The sequence below is a fragment of the Gracilinanus agilis genome, chromosome 3, assembly GCF_016433145.1.
Source record: "Gracilinanus agilis isolate LMUSP501 chromosome 3, AgileGrace, whole genome shotgun sequence".
Lineage (NCBI taxonomy): Eukaryota > Metazoa > Chordata > Mammalia > Didelphimorphia > Didelphidae > Gracilinanus > Gracilinanus agilis.
In genome coordinates, this window is record NC_058132.1 from 242,216,238 (window position 1) to 242,235,424 (window position 19,187).

Below are 19,187 nucleotides of genomic sequence, written 5' to 3' on the forward strand. Positions count from 1 at the left end.
CGCTGCAAGGAGGGACCGTTTCAACCTTTATACTAGCATCCCCTATGCCCAGTCGGCGCGTGGCACAAAGTGGGCACTTGTTGTTTACTGGATACCCTTCCAGGCACCATCTCTGACATGACGTAATGGTGTATGGCCGAACGAGCCCCAGACCCCCGAGGCCTTGAGTCCGCTGCGTTAATCATTCTTTCTCCCTCCCTGTATTTAGGGTTCTCCCTGAGTTCGGAACATGGTCCAGGTTTTAAGGACACGCTGATTATACAGAAAAAGGGCGTGTATCATTTTTTTTTTTTTTATGAAGATGATCACTTGTCAGATATGTTTCCATCTCATCTCAGGAAGGAAATCATCCCTGGGGTAGAAACCCAAGGGAAGGGCGTCCAACTGAGAGTACGCAGGAAAACCGCTTTGGAGGGTCTAAGGGAGAAAGGGGTGGCCAGGATGCTCCCACCATGGCGGCCCTGACGCGCTGCCCTCGGGCGGAGCAAGAAATGCCCGGATAGAGAATAATGACCCCGCTGTCGGGGCCGGGAGTGCGGGGCTCGTGGCTGCGGGGGTTGGGGTCAGTGACCGCAAGCAGAACGCGCCATGGATCTGGGTGGGGGAGGTCAGTTTGGGGATCGGGATCTGGGGGCAGTCGGCAGCATCTGAGGCCCTGCTGGTGGAGGCGGGCACCGGGCTGGGGGCCTGGGCCGCGGCGGCAGCAGCAGGTGCGGGCGCGGCGGGGGGAGTGAGGGGGGCTGCGCCATCGGCTCCTCCTCTTCTCCCCCGCCCCCCGGAACCACAACAGGGACGCGGAGGAGGAGGAGGGGGGAGGAGGAGGAGAAGAGCGACAAGAGGCAGCGGCAGCAGTAGAAGCAGCAGCAGCGGCGGCGGCGGCAGAGAAGGGGGAACGAGAAGCGACCACCACGGCTACCGCAACGGCGACAGCGACGGCGGCCCCTGGGGCCAAGGAGGCCCCTCTCGGGGACGGGCCGCCTAAGGGAAGGAGAACGAACCCCAGACCCCGGGTCTCCAACGCCCCCCAGGCAGCTCCTGCTGCCCCGGCGGCCCCCGCTGCGGCCCCAAGGCCGACCATGCCCCAGGGCGGGCCTCACGCTGCGGCCCCGCCGCCGGCCCAACAAGACAGCGGCACCTTCAGGTGAGTCAGCGGGCGGGGCCCTAGCCGGTTTGCCCGGCGGGGCCCGTAAGAGACCTGGTCAGGCCTAGCAGGGGAGGTGGGGAAGGGGCCGGAGAGGACTGGAAGGCCTTCGAGTTGCCTTGTGGGTAATAGTGCCCCCTCCCCCAGCTTTCTTCCCATCCCCCTCCCCCATGCACAATTTGGAGCCGAGAGAGGCTCCGCCCTTTAGGGTTCTACTCTTTTCCCCTCCCCCGCTACCCCCTCCCCTTCTCAGCCCTTCTATCACCACAACCCCCCCTCTTCCCTCCCCCAGGACAGCGCTGTGGGTGGGTCAGGCTAGGAAAGCTGCGGCTGTCGCATCCCTGAAGCTCGAGGCAGCTCGGGTTACCTGAACCCTGATAGGCTTGAGAAAGAGGACGTCCGTGGTGGTGCCTTGGAGATCTTTTCGTTCCCTAAGCAGGTGCTGTTGGAGCCAGCTTTTGGGGCTTTCTCTCTGACCCTCCCTAACCTCCCCCAACCCCCGCCTCTCCTGATCTTTGCTGCTGCAGCTGCCAGCAAGGGAAATTGGAGAATGCCTCCACCCCCCATGCCATCTTCATTTTTCGAGCTTAGAAGGAACATTGCCACCCCGTTTTTCTAGTTTAAGAATGAAGAGTAAATTTCCTTCGGTTAGCTTTAGGGCTGTACTTGACACAACGTTGCTGCTTTGCTGTCCTCTCCCACTCCCCACCCCTTCGGTATTTCAAGCGGGCAATCATTCTCATTTGTGCAGGTTGGGGAAAATGATCACAGCCAAACCTGGGAAAACACCAATTCAGGTGTTACATGAGTATGGCATGAAGACCAATAATGTACCCGTTTATGAATTTGAAAGAGCTGATGGACATGCAAATACCCCAAGTTTCACCTTCAGAGTGACCATTGGTGATATAATCTGCACAGGTCTGTATACACTATTAACCCAAACTATCAGCATTGTCATCCTAAAGATAGGATGTAATATCTTCCTTAGGAAGGTACCTAAGGAAATACTGAAAATGGAAAGTGTCAACTCAACAATGAAGGAAGACATTTCTAACTTCACCCACTTTCTCCCTCCCTCCCTCTCCTCCATCACTATGTGTGCCATGAGAAGCTTAAAACAGGAATGGAGGCCTCCAACAGACCTTCCTTCTCCCTAACATAAATGAGTCCATTAGGCTACCTCTTAACAGCTGGAACTGAAGAGGCTTTAAAGATGAGTAGTATTCCCAAGTTACCCTGAGAACTAGAACTAAGATAATTTTTAAAAGGTCCAGGCTCGAAAGCCCCTGCCACTATCTTGATTGTCCATTTCACTTTTCAAGCTGTTTAATTCACAGGGAAGGTGAGTTTGAACCCCACCTCCCCCAGACACAAAGAACCATAGAAAGTTCTTTAGCTTTTCTCTGTCGGACTGGCACCAACAGACATATTCTTATTTACTAAGCTGGAGCTAGCCCAGTGAAACATTCTGTATCAAAAAAAAAAAAAAAGAAAAACAATGAATTTTGATAATTTACATGTGAATTTTCCTATTTGTTATACTACCTTAGTTCATTCATTAACTTTTTAAACTTGAACCACAAAAAAAAGACACATTGCATCTTATCTGGAAAAAATATATTACACCAATAAACCCAAATGGTTCATCTAAAAACTTCAGAGGTCACAGTTTTCATTTTGTTTTGTCTTTTCTCTTATTGAGGTGAAGCTACATTTATATTCCTGAAGTGTATGATTTCTAGTGAAAGGACATAGGGGACATAGAATGCTGATCCCTGAGAACAGGAGAAAAGGAATAACCACTCTTCTCCCAGCTAGGGATTTGGGGAAAACAAAGTAGAAAGTAGAGTCTTAGGGAAGAAAGCAACTTTTAAGTTTATATAGTCTAGTCCCTTCATTTTATACTTGAGAAAGCCGAGGCCCAGAGATGTTACATGAAAAACCCATAGTCAGAATTTGAATCTAAGTCCTCTGGCTCCAAATCCCATACACTTTCCACTGTACCATGCTGCCTCCCATATAAGAGCAAACAGCCAGTTTGCAAAATTTACTTAAAAATAAACTAGAAAATTATGAACTTTTAGTTGGGAATATTTTGTTAAAACTATCTAGAAGCTTAAAAATAATTTTTTTTCTTCTTTAGTGAATGAGATCCTCCTAGTGTGATGATGTGATTGGTGAAATAACTTAGAGCTTAGCCATTATGAGCCTCTGTTTACCAATGTACAAAACGAAGATGGAAATATTTGTACCACTTACCTTATAGAATAAAACTTACAGTAAATGGTCAAATACAATATAAATGCATGAGCTATAAATGTGTTCCCTATGCAAACCAAAGGACAAATAAAGCTATTTCAGGTAGTCTTTGTTTCTAGAATATCATTTATAGATAAACCCTGGAGAGAAAGCATAGCATAGTAAATGGAGAGTTAAAAAGACTTGATTTCAAATCTTGTCTCTGTTACATATTGACTATGCTACTGGGTAAATCATTTAATTTTTCACTGCCATGGATAGATGTCTCTTAAGTATAGAGTGTGACCTGTTTTGATGGAATTTTCTTACTAGAAGGTTCCTAAACCAATGAAATCACAAGTTTGGAGCTATATAAATACAGCAAGCTAGATATGTATAAGCTCAATTGAAAAAAAAAAACAAAAAACAATAGTTCTCCTCTCAAAATAATATAGACCAAAGACCAGAAATCTATAGGATACCCACAAAAGATAATCTCATCAGTCTGATGTCCTCAGTCACTGCTCCGCTCCGTTCCCAATACCTTAAAACACTACTTTATTTCCTTTCCATACCCTTCTCTATTCCCACCACAATTTACTGGTAAATTGGAGACTGTCATCTTGAAATGCTTTATTCCAAACTGAATCATAAAATCTTAGAAGTAGAAGGGAAGTTGGAGATCTAATCTAACACTTGAATTTTACAGAAAAGGAAACTGAGTCTCAACGAAGTAAAATGATTTATCAGAAGTAACATAGATGTTGGCAATGCTGGGAATTGATCTTGAATCTCTTGATTTCTACACAGGATTACTTGGTCTTGCCCCTGAGAAATAGGAAAAGCTAAATGTGTAATGTTCTATTCATTGCTGCTTTCTGAAATTAGAAATAGACTTTGGTGTTACCTCCCTGCCCTCTCCATTCATAAAGTGAACATAGGTTGACCTTAAAATGAGGAAGAGGTCATTCTCTTTTTCTTCTCCCTTGAAAGAGTCCTGTGACACCCTAAATGTAGTAGTCATTGTATTACAGCTTTTAACTGGAGTTTGACCAGATACAGAAAGATCCAACAAGATAGAGTGAAGATAATTTTGCTGTTAAATATTTTCATTGCTCAGTTCTTTGAAGGAAAGCCTACCCTTAACACTGCCACAAGGCTACATTGCACAAGTTCAGGCTTCCCTTTATAACAACACTAGTATTTTCCCTTTGATTCAGGCTTAGGAGAGAAGTGATTGTGTTAAATACCTCAGCATGAACTATAATCTTTTAATTATTTTATGGAGTATTTATAATTTTAAAATAATATAATTTTGATCTATACATTTAGTAAATAAGGAAACCCTTTTAAAAATAGATTTTTATCTTTTGTTTCTACATGTCCTTTTAAATTTCCCCCTGTATTTCTCCTTCCCTTTCATCTTAGAGTTGTCCCTTGTAATATTTTTTAAAAGAAAAAAAAAAATCATGGGTATGGGAGGGCAGCTGGGTGGCTCCGTGGATTGAGAGCCAAGCCTAGAGATGGGAGATCCTGGTTTCAAATCTGGCCTCACAACTTCCTAGCTGTGTGACCCTGGGCAAGTCACTTAACCCCCATTTTCTAGCCCTTGCTGCTCTTCTGTTTTAGAACCAACACACAATATTGATTCTAAGACAGAAGGTAAGGGATTTAAAAAAAATAAATTTATGTATTTCTATATATCTAGGATTTTATGCACTATTCTGTACCTTTGGATCCACATCTTCTATTAAGGATAGGGGTTGGGCATGGGACAGGAAACTGTCTTCTCATATTTCCCTCTGGGATCACACATGTTTTTGTTTTGTTTTGTTTTGAATAATTTTACGACATTCATTTTTTTTTTAACCTTTAACTTCCATCTTAGGATCAATACTAAGTATTGGTTCTAAGGCAGAAGAGCATTAAGGGCTAGGTCAGTGATTCCCAAAGTGGGCACTACTGCCCCCTGGTGGGTGCTGCAGTGATCCAGGGAAGCGGTGATGGCCACACTTTTTTGTATTACATTCTATTCTGAGTTCAATAAATAGTTTCATAATTTCCAGGGGGTGCTAAGTAATATTTTTTCTGGAAAGGGGGCTATAGGCCAAAAACATTTGGGAGCTACTAGGCTAGGTAATGGGGCTCAAGTGACTTGCTCATGATCACCCAGCTAGGAAGTATCTGAGGCCATACTTGAACCCAGAACCTTCTGTCTCCAGGCCTGACTCTCAATCCACTGAAACACCCAGCTGCCCCACAACATTAATTTTTAAGTCTTTTTGTTGTGGAACTTTTCATTTATATTATCGTGTGTATTGTTTTTCTGGCTTGGCTTTCTTCACTTTGCCTCAATTCATTCAAGTCTCTCTGTGCTTCTCTGTATTCATGTTTGTCATTTTTTACAGGGTGAACTATTCCATTGTATCCATATACCATAATTTGTTTAGCCATTTCCCCAACCAATGAGTACCTACTTGGGAAAACCCTTTTTTTTTATTATATATATTTAGGTGGCAATATATGTTTTAACTTCCTTTAGCATGTAAAAGAGACCCCATGCTATGTGGACAGAGTGCTGAATGTGGAATTGGGAACATCTGGATTCAGATCCTTCCTTGAATCATCTTGTACTGCAGGTCCCTCATCTCTAAAAAACAGGAAAATAACACTGATAAGAGGACCTGTCTCACAGGGTCACACTCTAAAATCTAAATGTGATAATGCATTTAAAGTACTTTGGGCAGTAGCTAGGTGGCTCCATGGGTTGAGAGTTAGGCCTGGAGACAGGAGTTCCTGCGTTCAAATTTGACCTTGACACTTCTTACCTTTGTGACCCTGGGCAAGTCACTTAAGCCCCATTGCTTAGCCCTTACTGTTCTTCTGCCTTGGAACCAATACCCAATATTGATTCTAAGACAGAAGGTATGGGTTTAAAAGTAAATAAATAATGTACTTTGCAAAATTTTAAGTACTACATAAACACCAATATTCTACAATTTTACCATTTTCCCTTTTGTAAGTTGAAGTCATTTGCTTGTGCTTTTTGATCACATTCTTTAAGAACATCTTGGCTTTTTTTTCTTAATACAGGTGAAGGTTCAAGTAAGAAAATGGCAAAGCATAAAGCTGCAGAAGCTGCTATTGGACATTTGAAAGCAAATGCAAGTCTCTGGTGAGCTACTTTTTTGTGTGAAAAAAGTTCAAATGTTGCTGAGGCAAAAACGAAAGTTTGAGTATGTTTGCAAAAGCAATAGAAATGAACTGTTGCATTTAAATTGGAAATACTTTTTTTTAAAAAATGAAAGCTATCCTCTTTAGAAATTAAAAAAAGAAAAACAACCCAAGTTCAAGAATTAAATTTAAATGAATGGTCTATTGAACTAGGCCCATTTTTTTTCCCTATACAAGTGTGGTAGAGATCAGTTATTTCTTGCTACATTCTTTGAATATTTACCATAATTGTTTCACAGTATTAAGACTAAGCATTTTTTAAAGGGAAACAATATATTAATGTTAGTAGCTAAAACTGCTCTTTTTAGGGTTCTGACTTGAGAGACTCAAACAATGAGTTAATTTAAAATGACAAAATCTACAATTTGGTTTTCATCACTGGAAAGCTACTTATCACATATACTTTGTTAGATAATCAACACAGAGATCATTAACTAGCTAATAATATAATAATAATATAATAGCCTTTATAAATTATTGAATTATGTGGTAGCTTAGCTGATAAAAAACCCACTGGAAAAAGTTTTGATGTCTAACACATTGAATTGTATGTCATAAGAATATAACTGTCTGGGCCATGAAGCACCATGTATTTGACACTTTTTAGCTACTCCTTTATTTATGAATTTAGAGAATTTCAGAATTAAAAAGATCACAGTGACCACATAGTCCAACCCATACCTGGAAAAGAATATCCCCTTCAATTTAGCCAACATTTAGTCGTCTAGCCTTGACATGAAGAGTTTTGATTAGAGCAGTGATGGGCAAACTTTGTAAAGAAGGGGCCAAAGGAAAGGAAAAGCTCATCTGTCATCTGTTTCTAAGGTAACTCTTTCGAAGTTTCATTGTATTTTATCCTAGTCATTGTATTTGTCAGATTAGGAATAATGCTGCATGCAGCAGGATAGAAAATTTCAGGGGGCCACATCTGGCCCACAGGCCATAGTTTGCCCATCACTGGATTAGAGGAATCCATTGCATTCTGAGGAAGCCCATTCTACTTTTGAACATATGTTCCTCTAAATGATTTTTATAATGAAGCCTTTGCAATCCACACCTATAGGAATCCACAAATAGAAAAATTTCCATATGACAGTCCTTCATATACCTAGAAGACAGTTATCATGTCTAGTCTTTTCTTCCTTCCTCACCTTCTCTCTCCCTACCCCAATTCTTCCTTTCTTTAGACAGTCATCACCAGTTCTTAAACCTTTCCTCATATCTCAGGAACTTGAGGTCCTTCATCCTTCTTGTGTTTCTTTGGATATTCTCCAACTTATCAATATCCTTCCTAAAATGTTAAGCCTAGAACTGAACACAGTATTTCTGATATGGTTGTATGAGGCAGAATATAATGGGATTATCAGCTCCTTATTCCTAGAAACTATACCTCTCTTATTTCAGCCCAAGATCTCTGTAGCTAATCTCTGGGCCAGTTTTAATGTCCTTAATTCACACAAGATGCCATCTAGTTCTTGATGATGCTTGTCTTCTGTTTTAGGTTGTTTATAGAAACTTTCTTTTCTCTGCCTTCTACTATGAACTTTTGGCTTGACCATTTTCCTAGTCTATTTTAAATCTTTGAGAATTCCTAGAGCTCTTACTATAGAGACCATATATGCCAGGGCTTGCCTTTGATCTTTTAGAGTAACTCAGATCCTTGAGACTAGAAATCACAAATAACTGATATATACTAATTTTCAAGACTTGACAATTGTTGCCTGGCATTTTTTTCCTGTTCCTGATGATTGCCATTTTATTTCTGGTTACCAAAAGGTCACCAACATAAAATATTCAGTGCAATTGGTACATTGACATTGTAAAACTAAATGGCATTGTAAAAAATGAGTATATTCTGTGAAATTTTTCCAAATGATACTTTAGAGAACCAGGGGAAAAAAAGCCAGAAAACACTGTGTTTTTGTTTCAAGGCAGATAGAAGGGAAACCGTCAGGCTGTACACAAGCTTAAAAGAGTTCACCCAGTGCCATAGTTTTTCTGCCTTTTAATCAAAATTATTTGGGAAATTTCATACTACCACATTGTACCTATGTGCCTATAATATGACAACTCAGTCTGAAGCTATGCTGGCAGTCAGAAAATAAATAGGAGATAGTATCTGAAATCTCAGTAGTCATAGAAGTTGCCTACCATTAGCTAAAGTAAATGCATGAGGCTTAATTCTGTATTAGTTCTGGCCTTCCAATTAACTATAGTGTTCTTAAATACATTCTACTTAAAATCCAGCTAAAATAAATCAGAATCTCAACTATTTTAAATTTTTACTCTCAAAAATTAAGAATCTGTCTTGTGCAACAAAGCATAGCAAAGCTTCACACCACATCACACCACACCACACCATAAGCTTATTCAACATAGCCACCCATAACTAGGTAATACAGATTTTAAAAATTTATCACCAGATCATTTCAATCAAAAGTTCATTGAATGTTTCCATGTTCAAGGCACTGTTTTAGACACTAGAGGAAATAGAAGTGAACCTTGCCTCATGGATCTCTAGGAGAAATGATATAAACAAATAATTACAATAGAAAAATAAAACCTAGGATGCCTAGATTAACTTTATAGAATGAAATATTTTTGCCAGTTTTCCACTTGTTTTGGCAACAATAATATTACAATAATATTTACATTTATCTAGAGCTTGGTAGTATATGACCGGCTTTACACATATAATATCACATGACTTATAAGTACACCTCTTAAGAGTAGGCAGAATAGACATCATCCACATTTTTCAGGAAATAGAGGCTCAGAGAAATAAAATCACTTAACCATATGTTGAGCAAATGACTGAACTGGGTCTAGAACCTAGGTTTTCTCATTCCTGGAGTACTTTGTATTCTATTATATGTACTGTGTATTCCATTATACAGGTGAATTTATTTATTATAAGCCTACCAAAGAAGAAGAAATCCATTCAAATAAGTTACTTCTAGCTTATTAAAATAATTGACAGTTGTTTTCACTGACAGCTGGCCTAAATTGACCCATCAATGTCATATAATTTTTCTTCTGCCAAAACCTGTGAGTCTCTTATGTACAGTCAGCACTCCATTTGTATTCTTCATTTCTGTTAACTACTTTACTTTTTTGAGAGTCTTTGGCCTTTACATAATCTTAGGGTTCAAAGTTCATCTCAAATAACCTTAATGAAATGTAAGCTGAATGTTTTCTCTGAAATTAAAATTCAAAATTTGATTACGCTTTTTAAAGGTAAAGAATTTTGCTTCTGATTTGTTTCTATTTTTCTGATTTGCTCTTTGTAAATTAATGCTTGTACAATTTAGGTTTGAATTCGTTAGTTTTATGTTTGTGTTTGTTTTTAAAAAATAGTTTAATCTTAAGTATGAACTTGGAAAATTCACGCTCATTTTGGCATTAATCAATTTTCAAAGCGAGCAACAAAAGCCATCAGTCCTCAAATAATTTCCAGTTTGAAGAAGTTCACATCTTTAAAGAAAAAACTATGTTATCTTTATATCTTTTATTTATAAAAAAATGCATCCCCTTCTCCATACTAGCTTTAATTTCTGTTAACTTAAAAGAATTTTGTAGTACAACTACTTCCTCATGTATAGACTATTTGAAAATCCCATTGGATCATGTTGAAGAGTCAGTCCTCACACTATGGCGGATTTATTGGTTTAGAAAATAGAATGTTACACAGCTTATTTAAAGAGCACACTCTGTGGTTAATTTAATATAGTTTAGATTTACCAACATTTGATTTACACAGAAATTTTAATAAGTACATGTTCTATAAAGATATACTTCTAAAAGATGCCTTTATTGTTTATGCCAGAATTGATTCACAAATATATTTGCAGTATCCCGTTACAGAGTCAGCACACTATGGACCATGAGCCAAATTTTAAATTATTTAATTTAAAAATGTAAAAACCATTCTTAGCTCATTGGACATACAGAAGCAGATGGCAGGCTGTATTTGGCCAATAGGCTGTGGTTAGGTTGCTGACCTCTCTCTGACCTTGCAGAATGCAACTATAAACCAAAGAGGATAGTAAATAAAAGATGTCAAGTTAAATTTTTGTTTAATTTTTATCAATTATATTTAATATAATACATCACAAACAGAAAAGAACAAAAATTAATGAAAGGAATATTTCTCCTTTTATGTATTTTAGATTCAAAATAGGCATGTCTGTTTAGTCATTTTTAGAAGTTATTTCCTAATTCATAATATATTTTAAAAATTACTTAGTTTTGCAGTTCCAGACCCAACGGCTCCTGATCCTTCCAAGCAACCAAAGAATCAGGCTAATCCTATTGGTTCATTACAGGTCAGTCATGCATTTATATTTTTCATACATAATTTTTGCCTACTAATAAAAGATATAACCAATTGACTAGTACAATTACGTTGCATAACAAAAGAAATGAGTATTTTAAAATGAGTAATAGATTTTGTCTTCCAAGTTATTTTCATTAGATGTTACAAAATTAATTTGAAACAATTATTCTATTTATTATGTTTTGGATTTTCCTCCCATATACAGTATCTGCCTTTGGTTTGTGGAATTCTCATTTGAGATCAGCAGGACCCCTGTGCACATGGGTAGAGTGATTTATATTTTAAGACTGTTTATTACCATTTGTGACAGAAGACCTCTTTCTACTTCTGTTTTGACAAAAGCCATCATAAATGGCCCAGACCAGATAGCATAGGTCAAGGAAAGGGAAATAGTTTGTTTTTTACTTACTCTGCCAAAAATAACAGCTTTGTATTATTGCATGCAGTTCATCCTTCTTACAGATTATTTATGCTTTCTATTGTCCAGTTACCTACCCCCTTTATCCAGTTGGTCCTGTTGAATACCTTCTTCCTTTACATGGGCTTTTCCTTTGATTTTTTTTTTCTTACCTTTCTTCCGCAACTTCACAAAGCTAATTGTTTGCTTTCTCTGCTCTGCCCTATTCCCATCTGAATGCATTGATTAGCCAGCTTTGGACACAGAAGTCTACAGACATGACAAGAGAGGCCACAGGAATCAGTGGTAGTGAGTTCCTCCAGACATCCTCTCTAGTGTTCCTTAAGAGGCTTTCAGCAGCCTGGCTTCTCATTCGATCTGTGATATCTCAGTGTATTATGGTTAAATGGAAGAACTCCATTCACAGGAGGGCATTGCTTCAGTGGTGCTGTTGGTGGATGTTATAAAATATAAAAAGTTAGGATATCTATGTGAAAATAGGAGGTAAATGTCCCTCATTTTTCATTGCTAAACATCATTACTTTGTTAAGCCTTTACAATAGAAGTGGGGGAAAAGATTATAATGAGTTTATGATAACCATTACATAGATGAAATTATAAACAAAGTTTTGCCACTGTTTTGTAGGAACTGGCTATTCAACATGGCTGGAGACTTCCCGAGTATACACTTTCTCAGGAGGGAGGACCTGCTCATAAGAAAGAGTTCACCACAATTTGCAGACTTGAATCATTCATAGAAACTGGTACCTATGTCTGTTTAATATTGTAATAACATGCTGAATGTCAGAAGAAATTTTTTCTAGTAGTAGATTACTACTTTTTTTTTAAATTTAAATATATCTTAAGACATTGCTTTGGCATACTTCAGTTTATTATTACTATAAATATGTAGCACCTATGCCTATTAGCATATATCCTAAGCATAAAAGGTCATGTTGTACAACATACAAACAAGCTATGCCGCCTTCTACTTGTAACTTTTTAATGCCTTTCTATGAAACTGCATTTAGTTGTACACAGATGTTTTCATAACTACAGAAAATGCATAGATTTGAGGATGGGGATAATGAATTTTTTAATGAATATGAATGTTTTGTACTCTTAAGCCCAACATAATTTTAAAGCAGATATAAATATCACATACTTTCTTAGACATGCAGAGAGAGGTAATGGTAAATCTTTTTCAGAATTTCACCATCAATTCCAGAAGCTAAAAGGACTCTAGGGAAAGGTTAAGATTAATAAATGAAGGTGGGGTAGGAAATAAGATAATAGAGAAAAAAGAAGGATGAGAGGGACATGAGAATAATGTTGACAGCTTAAAGACATTAAATTTTTAATCCTGTGTTAAGATGATGAGAAAATATAGCTATTCATAAAACTACTGATTATACTGATAATTTGTTTTTCTCATATTTATTCTCTAATGCATTTGAAATCATTTTTAAGGAAGTACATTAATTTGAGGTAAATACTACGATCAGTTTCAAGGAAATAAGTATCTTTTAAATTATTTTTCTAAATCTAATTCTATCCTTTTACCCCCAGGGAGGTGTGATATATATAGTTTTAGGTTTGTTTAAAATAATCAGAGAGGCACATAAAAATGAGATTATAACTCACATAGACCTAGAACTTCACAGAACAGGAAAGTTGTCAGAAGTAAACCAACTGGGGGCAGCTGGGTAGCTCAGTGGATTGAGAGCCAGGCCTAGAGATGGGAGATCCTAGGTTCAAATCTGACCTCAGACACTTCCCAGCTGTGTGACCCTGGGCAAGTCACTTGACCCACATTGCCTACCCTTACCACTCTTCTGCCTTGGAGCCTTGGAGCCAATACACAGTATTGACTCCAAGACGGAAGGTAAGGGTTTTAAAAAAAAAAAAAAAGAAGAAGAAGAAGTAAACCAACTTGTAGCTCAGTAAAGAGAAGTGTAGGACAAAGCTGAACTTTTATTGATAAATAAATACCTATAGAGGACATTTATGTATAAAAATGCAATAGTAGGGGACAGTGGAGATTATAGGTTTATCAAGTATTTGCAACTTAATACTAAAAAGTAAGTATGAAACCAGGATGAAACTATGCAAAAAACACTAAAACAATTGTTCTATTACATAAGGAACCTATTCTTTCATAATCCATTTAATATCCCTTTGTGGACATACTTTTTTTTAATGTTTTCTTTTATTTTTTCTTTATGTAGGAAAGGGAGCATCAAAAAAACAAGCCAAGAGAAATGCTGCTGAGAAGTTTCTTGCCAAATTCCGTGAATTCTCTCCTGATAACAATGTTTCCTTAGTAAGTAGTGTTTGGGCTTTAATGATGTCAATATGATCAAATATCTTATATTGCAGGAAATTGTATTTTTATTCTGTGTAGTTTTATATACATTAACAAATGTGATCTGTTACTTACTTTATCATGCTAACTCCACTTTTGGTCATCAAATCTATTGTTTATGCAGTGGAGAATTTAGAGAACAATATAATGTTAAATTGACTTTTAAACAATGGATAACCAGGCCTGAAGACGTAGGAAATGCTGCATTCAGGTCTGCCCAGAGATACTTCCTAACTGTGTAGTAACCCTGAGCATGTCACTTAATGCCAGTTGCCTGTCCCTTACTACTCTTGGGCCTTGAAACCAACATTTAGTGTTGATTCTAAGAAGGCAAGGGTCAAAAGTTATGGCCATCAAAACCATCAAAAAGGGAAACTTGTGGCAGCTGGGCAACTAAATGGATATAGCACCAAGCCTGGATTCAGGAAGATCTGAATTCATATCCATCCTCGGACACAGACTAGTTGTATAACCCTGGACAAATCACTTAACTTTTGTTTGCCTCAGTGTCCTCATTTGTAAAAGAGGATAATAATAGCAGCTATCTCTTAAGATTGTTGTGACGATCCAGTGGGGTATTTGAAGCGCTTTGTGAAATCCCTGGCACATAGCACTCTGTAAATATTAGCTGATATCATTATAAGTAGACATCCCACTCAGAATTTCACTATTTGGGCTTGTGCTTGCTGGAATTCTATTAATCACCAGTATTTTTAAAATCTTTTCACTACAGTAAATCAAAAACTCTTTTGATTTCATGTCCTCATTTGACCTGACCATGTAAAAATATAGTCCTTTGTCAGATAAACGTCAAGAACATTGTATATGATTCTTTGCTACATTTTAGGCTGATTATTGATAAACTGGAACATGTATAGATTAGTATAAATAAGCATGATGAAAAGACTCAAAATCCATGATCACTTGTTAAGGATGGATTATAGAAAAGATGCCTAAATCTGAGAGATTAGACTAAAAAACAACTAAAGTGCATTATAATTCTTGGAGTTTATGATCATCCATTTTACAAATGAGAAAACTGAGAATCACAGGATTTAACCTTTGTGACATTAGAGACCCATGAGTCCAAATCTTGCCTTTTATAGATAAGGAGATGGATACTATGAGAGGTTAGTCTTTTGTTGTCACGTAGCCATGAATGAACAAAGCCAAAGCACACTCAACCCCTCACCCTTTAAGCATAGACTCTTTACAGACAATGTATTGCCTCTATACTCAGCAGTATCTGGTGAGTGTGTGGGGAATGGAGCAGGCATTTTAGGTTCATTTTACAAGTAAATAAACCAAATTCTGGGACTGAAAGGGACTTCAAAGGGATGACTGTCAGGTTTGTGGAGGTCCCAACTCCCTTATTTTCTGGACAAAGTCCAACAGGGATCAGAGAGGTTATGTGATTTGCCCAAAGTGACAGTTAGAAAATAGCTAATCTGAAACTAAAACCTCAGTCTTCTGACTCCCTTGTCCAGGACTTTTCTCAGTAAAAGAACATTGTTTCTTAAGAGAGTTGACAGTTCTCTTTAGATCAATGTCTATTAACCACCAGTATTTCAAAAATCCTGACTACAATAAGTAAAAATTTCTATTGATTTCATGTCCTCATTGGACCTGACCATGTAAAAATATAACCCCATTGTACTCAACCTTCTTGGTGGAGGAGGAGTAGGGAGTTATGGCAGTGCATGAGAAATATTATGTCCATGGTAGATGAAGGTTTTTTGTTTCCATTCTGGGAGTAATTGGAATAATTTATTAGAGCTAGTTAAAGAAACTAAATTAGTAGTTGCTTTTTGAAAACAAGGTAATGCTTTCTCTATAAAATATCTCAAATATCATGCTGAGCAACTTATCCACTTCACTGTTCATTTTCTACTTCATAAATGTACCCTATATTGGTAAAGTGTTCTTTTGGCCTGCCTATACTGTCTCACATCAACCTTTCCCTGATTCTTTTTCCTCATTTCTTGCTTAATTCTAGACCATTTGTCAGGCTTGGTTAAACTCAATAAGGACAAATCAAGCAATAGAATCTTAAAGATATCAGTGTAGTGATTAATGTGAAAATTATCTGAGAATGCATTATTAAGAAGACTCATTATTTGCAGCTTTGTAGCATTTCCGAGTATAACCCTGGGAAAATTCTAATGAGAACCTTTGTACTTTTAAAAAACATTTGCACTAATTCTGATATACACATATTTTATTAGCTAATTTCTGTAAAACTGTATCTGTGCCTTATTATCTATGTCAAGATGGAAAATTATATATAATCCAGTTTCTGATTAAAACTTTTTTATAAGGTTACACATAAGATAGTTCTTTAATGTTTTTGATCAGGGTGAAAGATTATCTGTCTATAAGTCTAAACTTTTAAATGTTTTTCAGGCAAATGCACTAGGAAGTACCATTGGTTGTACTTGGAATTCTCTGAGAAATTCAAATGGGGAAAAAATAACTTTACTGAGAAGAAGCCTGCTCAGTATTCCTAACACAGATTACGTCCAGATGCTTGGAGAAATTGGAAAGGAACAAGGTTTTGAAGTAACATATTTGGATATAGGTAAAATTTTCTTTTTAGTCAATTTCAAAAAATTTTTGTTTTGAGAAACAAAAGTGGAGAATTCTTGGTTAGAGTCTAATCATTTCTTGCACTGATTTAGAATTCATATTGTGATAGTTTTCTACCCCATTATTTTTGGGGAAAGAATGGGAATAGCTTTGGACTGCCCCCATTCAACCTTAGCTTAAAACTTTACTTTGTCCTGGTCTTTAATTTTTGTAATTAGAAGAGAGTAAGGCCAGATGAGAAAGTGGTAATGTGGACTGGTAACTTGATTTTTGGTTTTAATTACTTTCACAAAACTTCTCCTATGATTAATATGAATATTTGATTATTAAATTTTCAGTTTTAATCTATCTCATCAACATTAATCAAGAGTAAGAGTGGTTGTGAATAATTAAGTTCTTTACAAATTTTACCATCTGTTATAAGCTGAATTCATCAACAAAAAGACATTTTATAAGTATTGTAGACTTTAGAAGAGAACTTCTGATTATCTGTAGTACTTTGAGTAGTCATAGAGCGTAAAGAATTCATGCTACTTTTATGTCCTAATAATGCTGCCTACACCACAATAAATATTTGAATGAACTTAGAAATGTAGCATAGATGGTCAGAAAAATGTTTTATAAGAGATTAGTTGTACATTGAGTTTGGAGAGGATTGTGGAGAATGTCTAATTCATAATCATTAAATTAAAGAAGAAAAAAGTTGAATTTTAGTTACGATTTAATGGTGCAATTATTTTTGAAAATATCCAAACTCAGTAATGGTGAACCTATGGCACATGTACCATAGCACACAGAGCACTCTCTGTGGTTACATATGCTGGCCTTCCCTTTCCCCTCTCCACCATGCCCGATGACATTTTTTTCACATTCCTGCCCCTCTGTCCAGCAGCCCAATTGGAATGCTTCCTTCTTCCCCTGTGTGTGTGTGTGTGTGTGTGTGGCGGGGGGGCACACCTAGTACTAGTCGGGGGGTGGGGGGGGTAGGGCATAGCACATGGTCTCTAAAATATTTGCCTTCACTGTCCTAACTGATTTTTAGGCAAGTTGACTAATTTCAGTATTTCTAATTGAATTATTATAAAATTACATTTGTTATTGGATCAGAATGACTATCTTGTTTCAAGGTTATGCTGTACCTTTTGAGTGTGTGTGTTTTTAATATGTATCTTTTTGCTAGACTGATCCTCAAATGACACACACATTCAGCAAGTATTATGTACCTATTATGAGTCAGTGACTCTGCTGGCCCATATTTGAAGACTTTCCAATTTTGTGGGTTACCATAGGGTTTTCCTCTATTGGTTTCATCTTCCAGAACCCAGTATTACCTCTATATTGCAACAAGTCATAAGAATGGACTCCACTAAAGTAGAGATTTGGGATTGTAATCTTTAAAACATTCATACCCACAATAATGCATATGACCAAAAGCAGGCTTGACCTAACTACATTTTCATTTTCCCAGATTCAAATGTCAACTGATAAACAGCATCTGACATCTTAATAGAAAATTAGAACTTTATTTTTAGCTGTACCAAGAAAAAATGAAGTTGTCCTGCCTTTGGAGTTAAGCTTTGTTCCTTTGCAGAATGAGTGGCAAGAATTAATAAGGCACCATAAATTTATGTTTGCTAATAAGAAGATATTTAATTTCTTAAACTCAAGTTTCCTGTTTGTTGATACAAAGTTTGATGTGTCAGTAATAGTAGTTTATCTGTTTCAGAAGAATTGAGTGTGAATGGACAGTACCAGTGTCTTGCTGAACTTTCAACCAGCCCTGTCACAGTCTGCCATGGATCTGGGATCTCCTGTGGCAGTGCTCATAGTGATGCAGCTCACAATGCCCTGCAGTATTTAAAGATAATGGCAGAGAGAAAGTAAACTTGGAGCAACTTTAAGAAAAATCCTTCAGCAGCAGTAGCACATAAAAGGAGTTTTTTTTCTTTTTCCCCAAGTAAAATGTTGACTGTAATGTTTAGCTTGTGTGATGTTTCTAAATCACTTTCATAGAAAACCATCAGACTACAGTTTTCATTATATCACAGCAGTGGTTATGAATTAAGCTCTTTTTAATGGCTTCAACTTTGTATTGTTTTCTTGTATTTATAAACTTTGTATCATGAAGCAGAGTGTAGCACCTAGTACAATGCCATGCACACAGTAGGCAGTAAATAAATATTTCTTGTTTATAATGATGACGATGATGAAATAAAACTACTACTGAGCAACTATTTTTACTGGTGCTTAAATCCTTCCTCACACAAAGCTTAGTAAAGGGTTTTCTAAAGAACCCCTTTATAATGCTAGTGTTGAGGGACAGGACTAACACCGGCCTTATAGGCTAACTGTTATATCAGACTTTTATTGCATGTAGTTGTTATGTTTCAGGGGACATGATTTGACTGCAGTATCTATGAATCCATGTAATAAGGAGCTGTATTATAATGGGGTTCTACTGCATTTTATTAAAAAGCTACTGACTTGATTGTGCTCTTCAATTATTCTTTCTATTTAACTCTTTGTATTAATTATACAGTTAAATAATTTTCATTTAGAGGCTCACCCCATCTTTCATATGCTCAACTTAAATGTAGCCATTAAAGATGAATGAATATAATGCCTGCAAGCCACGGGAACTCTACTTAGTTCTTCACACCCACTACCTGAACTTTCTGTTCCACCTTTTATCTATAATAGCCTCCAACTAGTTTGGTTGACACTTTTCACTTTGTCTCAGTGGTGGGGAATCTGTAGTAGTAGGAATAGCATTAGTTGGAATGTTTCTGCCAAGAGGAAAAGGAATGCTAATTTCTTTCATAATTCTTAACTCAACCCTCACCCCTGCTCAGATCCTCTTGGTGCTGAAGGTGGTCTCTTGGTAGTG

General features: G+C 37.4%; 1 protein-coding gene across 2 annotated transcripts; it reads left to right on the plus strand.

The window, feature by feature from the left end:
- The first annotated feature begins 827 nt into the window (after positions 1–827).
- Positions 828–18,788, plus strand: PRKRA (protein activator of interferon induced protein kinase EIF2AK2). 2 transcript variants are annotated; one of them, XM_044669743.1, is made up of 8 exons: positions 828–1,141; positions 1,893–2,062; positions 6,476–6,557; positions 10,863–10,941; positions 11,996–12,113; positions 13,578–13,672; positions 16,118–16,292; positions 18,027–18,788. In XM_044669743.1, exons 1-8 carry the CDS (start codon positions 1,077–1,079, stop codon positions 18,182–18,184), a joined length of 942 nt encoding a protein of 313 aa, XP_044525678.1. In that variant the 5' UTR covers positions 828–1,076; the 3' UTR covers positions 18,185–18,788. The 2 variants fall into 2 exon arrangements, with proteins under 2 accessions (XP_044525678.1, XP_044525679.1); XM_044669744.1 differs by having other exon boundaries at positions 18,030–18,788.
- Positions 18,789–19,187: the final 399 nt, after the last annotated feature.

Bases quoted from the DNA above. Each gene is read 5' to 3' on its own strand.
- PRKRA (XM_044669743.1), top strand. From the start codon at position 1,077: ATGCCCCAGGGCGGGCCTCACGCTGCGGCCCCGCCGCCGGCCCAACAA. The intron at 12,114-13,577 runs GTACCTATGTCT...TTCTTTATGTAG, and splicing joins TGAATCATTCATAGAAACTG to GAAAGGGAGCATCAAAAAAA. The intron at 16,293-18,026 runs GTAAAATTTTCT...TATCTGTTTCAG, and splicing joins AGTAACATATTTGGATATAG to AAGAATTGAGTGTGAATGGA.